General features: G+C 45.1%; 1 protein-coding gene across 2 annotated transcripts in view; it reads right to left on the bottom strand.

Annotated features, from left to right (window-relative positions):
• LOC141098586 (cytochrome P450 2C5-like) overlaps nt 1-14,133 on the bottom strand; it is a 306,296-nt gene that overhangs the window by 138,597 nt on the left and 153,566 nt on the right. For both annotated transcript variants that reach the window (XM_073586497.1, XM_073586496.1), the window contains exons 5-6: nt 7,803-7,963; nt 6,639-6,815 (exon numbers count right to left, since the gene is read on the bottom strand). In XM_073586497.1, coding sequence (XP_073442598.1) covers nt 6,639-6,815; nt 7,803-7,963 — 338 coding nt within the window. The remainder of the gene's footprint in view (nt 1-6,638; nt 6,816-7,802; nt 7,964-14,133) is intronic.

Below are 14,133 nucleotides of genomic sequence, written 5' to 3'. Positions count from 1 at the left end.
ACTCTACGGTGCCTGCAGTTTTGGTGACTCCTATGTGGGCTGCGGGAACTGGCACTGAAGGCTGGATCCGTAGTGCCAGTGGGACATGGACCCCCTGTAGGACTGTTGGTTTCGGTAACTGCGGCCGGCTTGCGGCCTGGCTACTTTGCTTTGGATGGGTACCTTCTGCTACCCACCCGGGTTCCAGCACTGTCAGCTTGTTCTCGCCAGAGCCTTTGGCCTAGGTGCCTCCATCTCGGTATCCGAAGGTCCAGCACCGTCAGCTGGTCCTTGGTAGTGCTTTCTAGCACAGGTACCTCCTGCCTAGTAACCGTGGTCCAGCACCGTCAGCTGTTCCTCGGTAGTGCCATTGGCTCTTGTTCCTTCTGCTACCCATCCGGGTTCCAGCACTGTCAGCTGGTTCTCGCCAGAGCCTTTGGCCTAGGTGCCTCCATCTCGGTATCCGAGGTCCAGCAACGTCAGCTGGTCCTTGGTAGTGCTTTTTAGCACAGGTACCTTCTGCTTAGTAACCATGGTCCAGCACCGTCAGTTGGTCCTCGGTAGTGCCATTGGCTCTTGTTCCTTCTGCTACCCATCCGGGTTCCAGCACTGTCAGCTGGTTCTCGCCAGAGCCTTTGGCCTAGGTGCCTCCATCTCGGTATCCGAGGTCCAGCAACGTCAGCTGGTCCTTGGTAGTGCTTTTTAGCACAGGTACCATCTGCTTAGTAACCGTGGTCCAGCACCGTCAGTTGGTCCTCGGTAGTGCCATTGGCTCTTGTAGCTTTTGCTACCCATCTGGGTTCCAGCACCGTCAGCTGTTCCTTACTAGTGCCATTGGCTCTTGTTCCTTCTGCTGCCACTACGGGTTCCAGTACTGTCAGCTGGTTCTCGCCAGTTTCTCAGCCTTCTTGTACCTTCTGCTACATTTCCAAGATCAAGCTTTTTGAAATTGTCTTTGGTAATCCGTATTGATCTCCATGACGACGACCCTGATGACGACAACCCTGAAGACCACACCAAAGAAGACCAGAAATATGGCCCTAAATAATATGACCAAGAGGACAAAGAACATGAAGACAACCACCAAGATACAGAACAAAAGACAGAAGAACAAGAAGCAGAAGAAGCAAAAGCAGAAGAACATTAAGCATAAGACTAAAAATCATCATAGAAGAAATCAAAATTATAAGCAGAAGAAGACTAAGCAGTAAATGGGGGTGAGTCCGTTCCTCCTCGTGGTGCCCCTGGAAAATGCCTGCTGCTGCAGGCCAAACTGAACGCGGACAAATCCTGTTGTAAATCTTTTGTGACAGGCAGAACGTAAGGTGTAATCTTATAACTTTTATAGATAAGTACTACAGGAATGCCTGTCACCATAAGAAAATGAAGAAAAAGAAGAATAGGAAGAAGATGAAGAAATAGCATATGAAAATTAATAATAGCTGAATAAGAAGAATATGAAGAATGGAAAAAAAATTAATGGGAAGAAGATGAAGAAGAAGATGAATAAGGTGAAGAAAAAGTTGATGAAAAAAATGCTACTGCTGCGGATCATGAAGGAGAAAGTGTGGGAGAAGTACAAAAGAAGGTGAAGAGCATGGAAGTTGTGAAACATACATATCTGACAAAATATAAAAAAGGTTAATATAGTCAATATCTTTTTAACTCCGAACATCTTGAAAAAAAAAATTGGAATTAATGCTATGCCATGTCATTTGAATAAACCACTATGCCTTTAATGTCTCCTCCACCTCCCACAATACATTCTACATAATTCTTATTTGTTTTCAATTATGTAGAATTAGCCAACAAGTAAATAAAGGGCTTTTTTAAATTCCGATACCGGAAGTCCCATTGACTTGAATGGGACTTCCGGTATCGGAATCGGCGATACCCGATATTTTTTTCGTATCGGGCGATACCATCCGATACGATATTTTGGGGTATCGAACGGCATCACTCAACACTACTCCTTGTAGCTTGGGTCTAGAAGTGTCACCAACCAGTAATAAGTGTCAGCACAATATTTTGACAGTTCTAGGGGCACGCAAAGGCAGCTCAACATAAAGTCAGCCATGCGTGCCAGACTGCTTACAGGCAAGACTTCTGTGTCATTACCAACAGGACGGCTGACCATGCTCTCTTCCTCCTCCACATCCTCCTCCTTGTCCTCAGGCCATCCACGCTGAACAGACGGTATGACAGTTGTGCTTGGAGTACCATCTATAGCGCATGAATGTAGCTCCTGTTATTCCTCCTCCTCCTCCTCTTCGTCATTGTCAAACAATCTACATTGGGATGACATGAGGCTGGGCTGTGTGTAATCACCATGTTTGATTCCTTGCTCCATCTCATCATGCTCCGCCTGCAATGGATTCTCTTTGATTATAAGCAGAGAGCGTTTCACTACACAAAGAAGCGGTATGGTGACGCTCTCGCCTCCATCACTGCTTTCAACTGTATCAGCATCTATGATACCGATAAGTTAAAATGCACAATACAAAGGCCGCGCCGGGCCCCTCTTAATCATGGGTCCCACATCGGCCTCGTGGTGTGCCGCTATTAGTGGCACGCCACTGGCTGGGGGCCCCTGGAGGAGCGGGAGTCCTAGGCAGCTGCCTGGCCTGCCTGCCCCTAATGCTGGCCCTGCCTTAGGCCATCCACGCTGAACAGATGGAATGACAGTAGTGCAGGTAGTACCGTCTATGGCACATGAAACTAGCTCCTGTTCTTCCACCTTTTCCTCTTCCTCATTGTCACCCAATCCAAGTTTATATGAGATGAGGCTGGGCTGTGTGTAATCACCCTGTATGGTTCCTTGCTCCATCTCATCATGCTCCGCCTGCAATGGATTCTCTTTGATTATGAGCAGAGAGCGTTTCACTACACATAGAAGCTGTATGGTGACTCTCTCTCCTCCATCACTGCTTTCAACTGTATCAGCATCTATGATACCGATAAGTTAAAATGCACAATACAAAGGCGGCGCCGAGCCCCTCTTAATCATGGGTCCCACATCGGCCTTGTGGTGTGCCGCTATTAGTGGCACGCCACTGGCTGGGGGCCCCTGGAGGAGCGGGGGTCCTAGGCAGCTGCCTGGTCTGTCTGCCCCTAATGCTAGCCCTGCCTTAGGCCATCCACGCTGAACAGATGGAATGACAGAAGTGCAGGTAGTGCCGTCTATGGCGCATGAAACTAGCTCCTGTTCTTCCACCTTTTTCTCTTCCTCATTGTCACCCAATCCAAGTTTATATGAGATGAGGCTGGGCTGTGTGTAATCACCCTGTATGGTTCCTTGCGCCATCTCATCCTGCTTCGCCAGCAATGCATCCTCTTTGTTTGTGAGCAGAGAGCGTTTCAGAAGACATAGAAGCAGAATGGTGATGCTAAATATGGCATCATAGCCACTCACCATTTTGGTGGACTCCTCAAAGTTTGTAGGATGATACATATGCCTGACATCAATTTCCACTAATGAGATCTTATGTGTGGAGTCTGAACTGAATAACGACTGTCTTGTTGATGCTGGTAGTCAACAACTGCCCTCTTCTGCTCACAAATCCTTTCCAACATCTGCACTGTAGAGTTCCAAAGTGTGGTGACATCACACACCAGTCAGTAAGCCAGAAGTTGTAAACACTGCTGAATCACGCTAGGGTGGCAGAAGCTGTAGCTGACTTTCTAAAATGGTAACACAGGTGGCATAGTTTCACAAGCAGATCTGGCAGCTCTGGGAAGCTTTAGAGAAACCGTTGAACAACGAGGTAAAGCACATGGGCCAGGCACAGAATGTGTGTGAGCTCGCCTCGCTTCAAAGCCACCACCAGATTCCGGCCATTGTCACACACAACCATGCCTGGCTGTAGGTTCAGCGGTGTCAGCCAGAGATCTGCCTGCTCTTACAGAGCTGTCCAAAACTCTTCAGCATTGTGCACTTTGTCATCTAAGCACATTAGCTCAGTACAGCCTGTTGCCACTTGGCTGAGGCAGTGCTGCAGTGCTTCCAGCTTGAGACTGCTGTGGTAATTTTGGAGATGGAAGCTGAAGTGGAGGGTGAGGAGGAAGTGCAGGAGCTGTAGACTGTGGGGGCAACCCTGATTGACGTAGGCCCCGCAATCCTCGGTGTAGGGAGGACGTGTTCCATCCCAAGGTCCGACTGAGTCCCGGCTTCCACTATGTTAACCCAGTGTGCTGTCAGTGAGATGTACCATCCATGCCCAGAATCACTTGTCCAGGTATCCGTGGTTAAGTGGACCTCCCCAGTAACAGCATTGTTAAGGGCATGGCTAATGAAGTGAGATACGTGCTTGTGTAATGCCAGGACGGCATACCTGGAGAAATAGTGGAGTCTGGGGACAGAGTACCTTGGGACGGCAGGTTGCAGAAAGCTTCGGTCTCAACAAAACTAAAAGACAACAATTCGAGTGCAAGCAGATGAGAAATGTATGAATTTAGTACTGTGGCCTGTGGGGCGCTGGCTGCGTATTTCCACTTGCGTCCAATGACTGGGGTATGGACAACTGAATGCTGTGCTGGGATAAGGACGTAGACATGCTTGATGATGGTGGCAGTTCAGTGTATGAAGCGACAGGTGCAGGCCAGGAGGCATCTACACAGGCACCATGAACAGGGGAATGGCTTCCACTCACAACAGCGGAAGAAGCAGTGGTGTCACCTGCAGAAAGTGTTCCTGGTCCCTGGGGATCAGCCAACAAAGTCGGGTGCTTGCTGCCATGTGCCTGATCATGCTGGTGGTGGTCAGGCTGATAGTTTTTCTACCCCTGCTGATGTGGGCATGGCAGGTGGTGCAAATGGCCTGTTTGGGGTTATTGGCAGAGTCTTTATAAAACCAGACTCGGGAAGACCTAACAGTTGTACTGCCAACTTCTGTCATGTTGGTGTTACGAGAAACAGTCGCCCGCCTTCTGTCTGTGGCAACCACAGTGCTTCTGCCTTCCTGTTGTGATGCTACACCTCCCTCCCCCTGTGTGCTGTTATACTTGCTCTGCATGTCCTCATGCCAGGTTGGGTCAGTTACTATATACTCCACCATCTCCACTTTCACTTCCGCACCCTGGTCCTCCTCCTGACATTCTGGCAATTGTCTCATCAACGTCCACCTCTTGTGACACATTCCCACCATCACCTTCATGTGAACGTGGCTGCTCAAATATTTGGGCATCGCTACATGCGATCTCATCTTTCTGGGCGAGAGGCTCGAATCTATAAATGGAAAAGTGAACAGCCCTTCAGAGTATCCAAGTTTGGGATCAGTTGTCTCCGGGCACTCGACATGTGGGAGGAAGGAGGATCAGGATGAAGAATATGCAGTCCAGACACACAGCTACTCAGACTTGACCATGTGGAAGACAGGGTGCTGGTGGTGGCTGCAAAGTGACTGGAAGCATTATCCGCTATGCAACCCACAAACTTTTGACACTGCTCTGGTTTCTATAGTTCTGTTCTGCGGTCGCCTAGGAATTCAGACAGGAAGGCCATGCAAAAAGATGTGGGCTTTTTGTGGCACAATTTAAGCTTGCTCACGGCCTCTGCCTCTGCATTCACCATCATCATCACGTCCATTTCCCCGTCCCTTGCCCGCACCTTGCCCATTTTAAATGGACTACAATATTTTCCATGTTCACTACAAATAGCTGATTTGGGAGCGAACTTGTATGTGATCTGTGTGCGCGAAAACCACACTTTAAAATAACTGTAGGTAAAAACTGGTATCAATAACTAGGGTAAAACACAGCAAAAACAGCGGAATGGAGGCCTGAAATTCCACAATTTGTAGCCCACAGATAGACCAGGCATCTCACGGAGATACAACTCTGTTCAATATCTGATCTGTACTTTTTTATTTTTTACCCCAAAAAAGTGTATAGAACTAGGGTAACACACAGCAAATACAGTGGAATGTTGCCCTGAAATGCCACAATTTGTAGCCCACAGATAGATGAGGTGTCTGACAGAGATAACACACTGTCCATTATGTGGCCTGTATTTTTTTTATTTTTACCCAAAAATAGTGTATAGAAATAGGGTAACAGACAGCAAACACAGTGGAATGTAGCCCTGGAATGCCACAATTTGTAGCCCACAGATATATCTGGCATTTGACGGAGAAACCAGACTGTTCAATATGTGGCCTGTATTTTTAAATTTTTTACCCAAAAATAGTATATAGATGTAAGAAGATGAGTCAAGACAGAGTCAGCGGTGTGCGATGCCTTTTAAGGCCGGAACTATGGGGGCTGTCACCACTTTTGACAGGGGGGAGAATTCCTCTGAAAGGGAGAGACCTTTCTGTCAGACAGCAGGGGGCACGGGGTACATAAGGAGACCTGAGCGCAGGAACGGGGCAGACTTGGCGGGAAGGCGACAGGAAACGGTTGAATCCAAAATCATTTCCGCATTTACTCTTTCCATTTCCTGTAATCTGTAACAGCCCCAGCTACCATGTGCCATTTATAATACTACAAAATTTACACTTATAAAAAACACTAATGACATCCCAGCAAGCCATATAGCTCCACAACGAGACAAAGATTTCCTGCAGTCCTATATAAAATAAAACTAAATTTTGTTTTCAGCATGAATTATCCCAGACGACAAGCTCAGATCTATCACACATATAACAATACGTATTTTAGTACCTCTCGTTGTTTTACCAAGAATGAGTCGATAAGATTCCTCTGGTCATTTACATCCAGTTGTTCCCTCTGGTTGTTGAAGGTCTCTCGAATGAATGCGTGCAGTTCATTTGCATTCCCGAGCACCTTTTCAGCCACATTCGTAAACCAGCGCATCACAGATGGATATGTGTTATAAAGCTGCACAGAAAAAATAGATGGACTTTGTATTTCTATTTCTAACCAGGTATATTCCTAAATCTGTTATCCAAAACACAAGGATTCCACATATACACAGGATTGTTGCTATTGTTTTTTTGCAATCCGAGGAATCAGCAATTCAGATTTTTGATACTGACAGCCATGTCTTTGTTGTTATGATGGTTTCTAGCTGTGTCTTGCCCCTCAAGCTACATAGAGCGTGATGGTGTGGGTGAGCTTAGTTGTTTGACACTGAGAATGATTTATTCCAAATTCAAGCATACTTGGCCAGCATGGCTACCACACAATTCTGTAAAGACATGCCATTCTATCTGGTTTACACTTACTGGGACCATAATTTGTATTGCAACAGGACAAGGACCCAAAAGCACACGTACAGGTAGTATGAGGGCTATGTGACCAACAGAGAGAGGGATGGAGTGCTGTGACAGATTACATAACCTCCACAAATCACTCTCTCTCAATCCAATTGACTTGTTTTGCTATGAGTTGAATGCAGATTGAAGGCAACGCAGCCAACAAGAGCTCAGCACCTCTGCTGGCCTTCTTCAAGACTGTTGTAAAGCCATTCCAGGTGACACTTGATGAAGCTGCTGGTATGTTAAGGGTGTAAATCTGTCGTCATAATAAAAGTTAGTGCTTTAAGGAATTTTAGGTTCAATATAAATTCTGGTTTGGCTTGTTTCTTTACTTATTTTTTCGAAATTTATTTCTTTGTTGCTTTGCTGCCACCAGTCTGAATTTATAATTGCACATTCCAATACAAACAAGGGAAAACATTGCTTGATGAGCATTCCAAATTATTGACTGGCAATGGACAACACACTTGAGAAATATGTTTGTAAAGTTATAAGTTTAAGAGTAGGGGCACCTTATGGGTTGCGGCCTCACTAATCCCACATTACATATCTCGTGAATGACCTAAAATACTATTTCTCAAATACATTATGAAGTTAAGCTGCTCACCATAGCCATTGGGGAGCCACCTAATTGGAAATTTTCATTATTCATCTTTAAAAGCTTCAAAAGTGTGGGATCTTCGTAATCAAATCTCTTACTCAGTAAGATGGAGATGATTATATTAGATGCTGCAGCATTTATGTTCATGATGTTATCGAAGGGTTCACCTGGAAACACAGTGAGAAAACAAGAGTCACAATTGCAAAATGCAAAAAAATCACAAGCACCTTTGAGCAGAACAAAGCAAGTGTGAACCGGTGCAAGCTGCAATGACGGCACAACATACAAACAAAAGAATACAGTCACCTCTGTAAGCGCTAAGATGAGTGCAAACACCAAATATATGACATATTTCAGTCAGGATAAGATGTACCTTTTTTATGGATCCCTAAAGCTAATATTTATCAATCATGCCTCTCCCGGACTAAAAGCTACAAATATAAAGGGCATATGCAAACACCTCAGTGACATCTCAATATGTCAGGAACAGGTAGGGCTTAAGAAAAGCCCCCCTGAGGAAAAGTAAAAAAACACCCACTCCAATACGCATGAATACCAGGAGGAACTAGGTGAATAGTGTACAAATTTCATCTTTATTTAATACAGTGAAGACATAATCAGGGTAACAATAGATAATACAGTTAGGTCCATATATATTTGGACAGAGACAACATTTTTCTAATTTTGATTCTAGACATTACCACAATGAATTGTAAACAAAACAATTCAGATGCAGTTGAAGTTCAGACTTTCAGCTTTCATTTGAGGGTATACTCTTTAAAATTGGATGAAGGGTTTAAGAGTTTCAGCTCCTTAACATGTGCCACCCTGTTTTTAAAGGGACCAAAAGTAATTGGACAATTGACTCCAAGGCTATTTCATGGACAGGTGTGGGCAATCCCTTCGTTATGTCATTCTCAATTAAGCAGATAAGAGGCCTGGTGTTAATTTGAGGTGCGGTGCTTGCATTTGGAGCGTTTTGCTGTGAAGGAAACATTCCGTCAAAGGAGCTCTCCATGCTCACTAGTGTTTATTGATGATGTGACACAGGACAGAAGCAGCCGAATGAATTCTGAGGTATTCAGAGCCATACTGTGTGCTCAGATCCAGCCAAATGCAGCCAAACTGATTGGTCGTCGTTTCATACTACAGATGGACAATGACCCAAAACATAAAGCCAAAGCAACCCAGGAGTTTATTAAAGCAAAGAAGTGGAATATTCTTGAATGGCTAAGTCAGTCACCTGATCTCAACCCAATTGAGAATGCATTTCACTTGTTAAAGACTAAACTTCAGACAGAAAGGCCCACAAACAAACAGCAACTGAAAACCACCACAGTGAAGGCCTGGCAGAGCATCAAAAAGGAGGAAGCACAGCGTCTGGTTATGTCCATGAGTTCAAGACTTCAGGCAGTCATTGCCAACAAAGGGTTTTCATCCAAGTACAAGAAATGAACATTTTATTTACAATTATTTAATCTGTCCAATTACTTTTGGTCCCATTAAAAACAGGGTGGCACATGTTAAGGAGCTGAAACTCCTAAACCCTTGATCCAATTTTAATGTGGATACCCTCAAATGAAAGCTGAAAATCTGAACTTCAACTGCATCTGAATTGTTTTGTTTAAAATTCATTGTGGTAATGTCTAGAACCAAAACTAGAAAAATGTTGTCTGTGTCCAAATATATATGGACCTAACTGTAAATATGACAACACCGCAGAGTGAAAGCAGGAAACCACAGGGTATACAATATGTCAAACTACACATAGGTGCATGAAGTACAGGACAATAGAAATGTCACAATAATAATAATAATAATAATAGTAATACATTTTATTTCTATAGTGCCAACATATTCCGCAGCACTTTACATTTCAGAGGGGACTTGTACAGACAATGGACATTACAGCATAGCAATAATCACATAGATTATAACAGATACCAAGAGGAATGAGGGCTCTGCTCGCAAGCTTACAATCTAGGAGGAAAAAAGGTAGACACGAAAGGTGGGTGGTAACAATTGCCCTGATTGTATGGACCAGCCATAATGTTAAGTGTGTAACAGTAAAGATACAGAGGGCTAATGGATGCATAAAGCATGTGGGAACATGATGCAGGGAACCTGGTTATGGTAAAAACTTTTGGCTGTGACACACAGGGATAGATTAAGTTAATGTGTTGAAGTGGTAGGCCAGTCTGAATAAATGCGTTTTCAGGGCACGCTCAAAATTGTTGGGATTGGGGAGTAATCGTATTGACCTGGGAAGTGCATTCCAAAGAATTGTCGCAGCACATGTATAGTCTTGGAGATGGGAGTGGAAGGTTCTGATTAATGAGGATGATAACCTCAGGTCATCAGCAGAACGGAGGGCGCGGGTAGGGTGGTATACTGAAACAAGGGAGGAGATGTAGGCTGGTGCTGAGCCATGAAGAACTTTGTGGGTGAGGGTAATAAGTTTTTACTGGATTCTGGAGTGGAGGGGTAGCCAGTGTAATGACTGGCACAAGGTAGAGGCATCAGTGTAATGATTGGCGAGGAATATGATCCTGGCAGCAGCATTCAAGACAGATTGGAGGGGGGAGAGTTTGGTAAGAGGGAGACCGATTAGAAGAGAGTTACAATAGTCGAGATGAGAATGAATAAGAGAAGCAGTAAGAGTTTTTGCGGAGTCAAAAGTAAGAAAAGGTCGAATTCTAGAAATGTTTTTGAGGTGCAGATAACAAGAGCGAGCCAGTGATTGTATGTGGGGGGCAAAGGAAAGCTTGAAGTCACGTATCACCCCAAGACAGCGGGCATGTTGCTGGGGAGTAATAGTGGAACCACACACGGAAATGGCAATGTCGGGTATAGGTACATTAGTAGCGGGAGGAAACACAAGGAGTTCAGTCTTTGACAGGTTCAGTTTCAGATATAGTGAGGACATGATGTTAGACACAGCGTTTAGACAATCGCTAGTGTTTTCTAGAAAGGCAGGCGTGGTGTCAGGAGAAGAAGCGTATAATTGGGTGTCATCAGCATAGAGATGGTACTGGAAAACCAATAGGGGCAGTGTACAAGGAGAAGAGGAGGGGGCCTAGAACCGATCCTTGAGGGACCCCAACAGTAAGGGGAAGGTGAGAGGAGGAGGAACCGGCAAAAGATACAGTAAAGGAGTGGTCAGAGAGATAGGAGGAGAACCAGGAGAGAACGGTGTCCTTGAGGCCAATGGAACGGAGCATAGTGAGGAGGAGCTGATGATCCACAGTGTCGAATGCTGCAGAGAGATCCAAGAGAATTAGCATGGAGTAATGACCATTTGATTTAGCTGTTAGAAGATCATTAGAGACTTTAGTGAGGGCAGTTTCAGTAGAGTGTAAAGAGCGGAAACCGGATTGAAGAGGGTCGAGAAAAGAGTTATCAAAGAGATAGCAGATAAGACGGGAGTGGACCAGGCGTACCAGGACTTTAGAGATGAACGGAAGATTAGAGACAGGTCTATAGTTAGCGGCACAGTTTTGGTCGAGGGATGGTTTTTTAAGTAGTGGATGTATGATGGCATGCTTAAATGAGGAGGGAAAGATACCAGAAGAGAGAGGGATTAAATATTTTAGTTAGGTGAGGGGTTACAGCTGGAGAAAGGGACTGGAGTAGATGTGACGGAAATGGGTCACTGGTGCAAGTGGTTGGCAAGAAAATGCAAGGAGCCTGCTTATTTCTTCTTCTGTGACTGGTTCAAAATCAGAGAGTGAGCTAGATGCAGTGGGGGAGGGAGGACAGTGCATGGTAGGAGGTGATTGGGAGATAATTTCCTGTCGGATCTGGTCAATTTTTTCTTTGAAGTGATTCGCTAGATCGTCAGCTCGGAGCTCCGTGGTTGGGGCCTGTACTCTTGGGTTGAGTAGAGAAGGAAAAGTGTCAAAGAGACATTTAGGGTTATTGGACAGTGAGGTTATGAGGGTGTTGAAATAGGTTTGTTTTGAGAGGTGAAGGGCAGTGTTGTATGTTCGAAGCATAAACTTATAATGGATGAAATCTTCGTGTAGATTGGATTTTCTCTACAAACGTTTGGCGCACCTGGAGCACCGCTGCAGGAAATGTGTTTGCTGGGTGTTTCTCAAGGGAAAAAGCGTGCTTTGTGACACACGAAACACGCGTCGGGCCCTCCTTCACCTGGCCCAGGGTGTGCATTGCCTCTGCCTCCGGGAAGCCACTACCCCATCATATGGTCTTAAAACTTAGACTGCTTTAACTCTTTCTATGCACATACGTTAAGGGGGTCCTTTACCGCAGTGCATGAGTATGCAGTACTATGTTATTCGCACTGGCCACTTATTGTGACATTTCTATTTTCCTGTACTTCATGCACCTGTGTGTAGTTTGGCATATTGTATACCTTGTGGTTTCCTGCTTTCACCCTGCGGTGTTGTCATATTTATTATCTATTATTACCCTGATTATGTTTTTACTGTATTAAATAAAGATGAAATTTTTACACTATTCACCTAGTTACTCCTGTTCCTCCTGGTATTCAAACATAAAGGGCAGGTAGGAATCACTGACTAACTCTTCACTTTTAATGACAAGGCAAATTTTTACAATTCTGACCACTGTCACTTTGCACATAATATCCAGCTGTATTCAAAAATGAGATATTTGGCAAAAAAATTGATCAATTCAATTGAGCCACCCCACCGCGCCAAGGCAATCTCATGTGGGGGGTCCTACTCTACATTTATAATAAATACTGTGCCATTACGGCCTCCTAAGAGCATGACCACATCAAGTGCAATCTGTACCTGAACATTGCTGGATCGCTCCCATGAAGCCAGATGAAGCAAGTGCAGATGAAGGCCAACCAGGTCTGAACACAGACATATCAGGATTGACCTCCACACATTGCCCAACCAGGAAACATAGATGAAGGGCGATATTGGCCCGGACACAGGTGCACAATTAAATAAAGCTTGGGGCAGGGCGGGGCTGCCGTGTGTGTGCACAGCAGCCTAGATCCATCATAATGAACACAGAAAAATTATAGCGGACATAGCCAAGCGTGCACGGCAGCAGTGGTGGTGAGCCACAAACCAACAACAAGACAATAGGGGGGGAAGCCAGCACTGCTTAAGGTTAGAACGCATAAATTGAAGTGCATATGCACATAATATCCAGCTGTATTCAAAAATGAGATATTTGGCAAAAAAATTGATCAATTCAATTGAGCCACCCCGCCACGCCAAGGCAATCTCATGTGAGGGGTCCTACTCTACATTTATAATAAATACTGTGCCATTACGGCCTCCTAAGAGCATGACCACATCAAGTGCAATCTGTACCTGAACATTGCTGGATCGCTCCCATGAAGCCAGATGAAGCAAGTGCAGATGAAGGCCAACCAGGTCTGAACACAGACATATCAGGATTGACCTCCACACATTGCCCAAACAGGAAACATAGATGAAGGGCGATATTGGCCCGGACACAGGTGCACAATTAAATAAAGCTTGGGGCAGGGCGGGGCTGCCGTGTGTGTGCACAGCAGCCTAGATCCATCATAATGAACACAGAAAAATTTATAGCGGACATAGCCAAGCGTGCACGGCAGCAGTGGTGGTGAGCCACAAACCAACAACAAGACAATAGGGAGGGAAGCCAGCACTGCTTAAGGTTAGAACGCATAAATTGAAGTGCATATGCACATAATATCCAGCTGTATTCAAAAATGAGATATTTGGCAAAAAAATTGATCAATTCAATTGAGCCACCCCGCCCTGCCCAAGCTTTATTTAATTGTGCACCTGTGTCCGGGCCAATATCGCCCTTCATCTATGTTTGCTGGTTGGGCAATGTGTGGAGGTCAATCCTGATATGTCTGTGTTCAGACCTGGTTGGCCTTCATCTGCACTTGTTTCATCTGGCTTCATGGGAGCGATTCAGCAATGTTCAGGTACAGATTGCACTTGATGTGGTCATGCTCTTAGGAGGCCGTAATGGCACAGTATTTATTATAAATGTAGAGTAGGACCCCCCACATGAGATTGCCTTGGCGCGGCGGGGTGGCTCAATTGAATTGATCAATTTTTTTGCCAAATATCTCATTTTTGAATACAGCTGGATATCATGTGCATCTGCACTTCAATTTATGCGTTCTAACCTTAAGCAGTGCTGGCTTCCCCCCCTATTTTCTTGTTGTTGGTTTGTGGCTCACCACCACTGCTGCCGTGCACGCTTGGCTATGTCCGCTATAATTTTTCTGTGTTCATTATGATGGATCTAGGCTGCTCTGCACACACACGGCAGCCCCGCCCTGCCCCAAGCTTTATTTAATTGTGCACCTGTGTCCGGGCCAATATCGCCC

The sequence above is a fragment of the Dendrobates tinctorius genome, unplaced genomic scaffold (genome assembly GCF_039654945.1).
Source record: "Dendrobates tinctorius isolate UK_male_01 unplaced genomic scaffold, ASM3965494v1 ptg000093l, whole genome shotgun sequence".
Classification (NCBI taxonomy): domain Eukaryota; kingdom Metazoa; phylum Chordata; class Amphibia; order Anura; family Dendrobatidae; genus Dendrobates; species Dendrobates tinctorius.
Note: the sequence above shows the minus strand (reverse complement) of the source record. Positions and strands in the feature narration are given on the sequence as shown.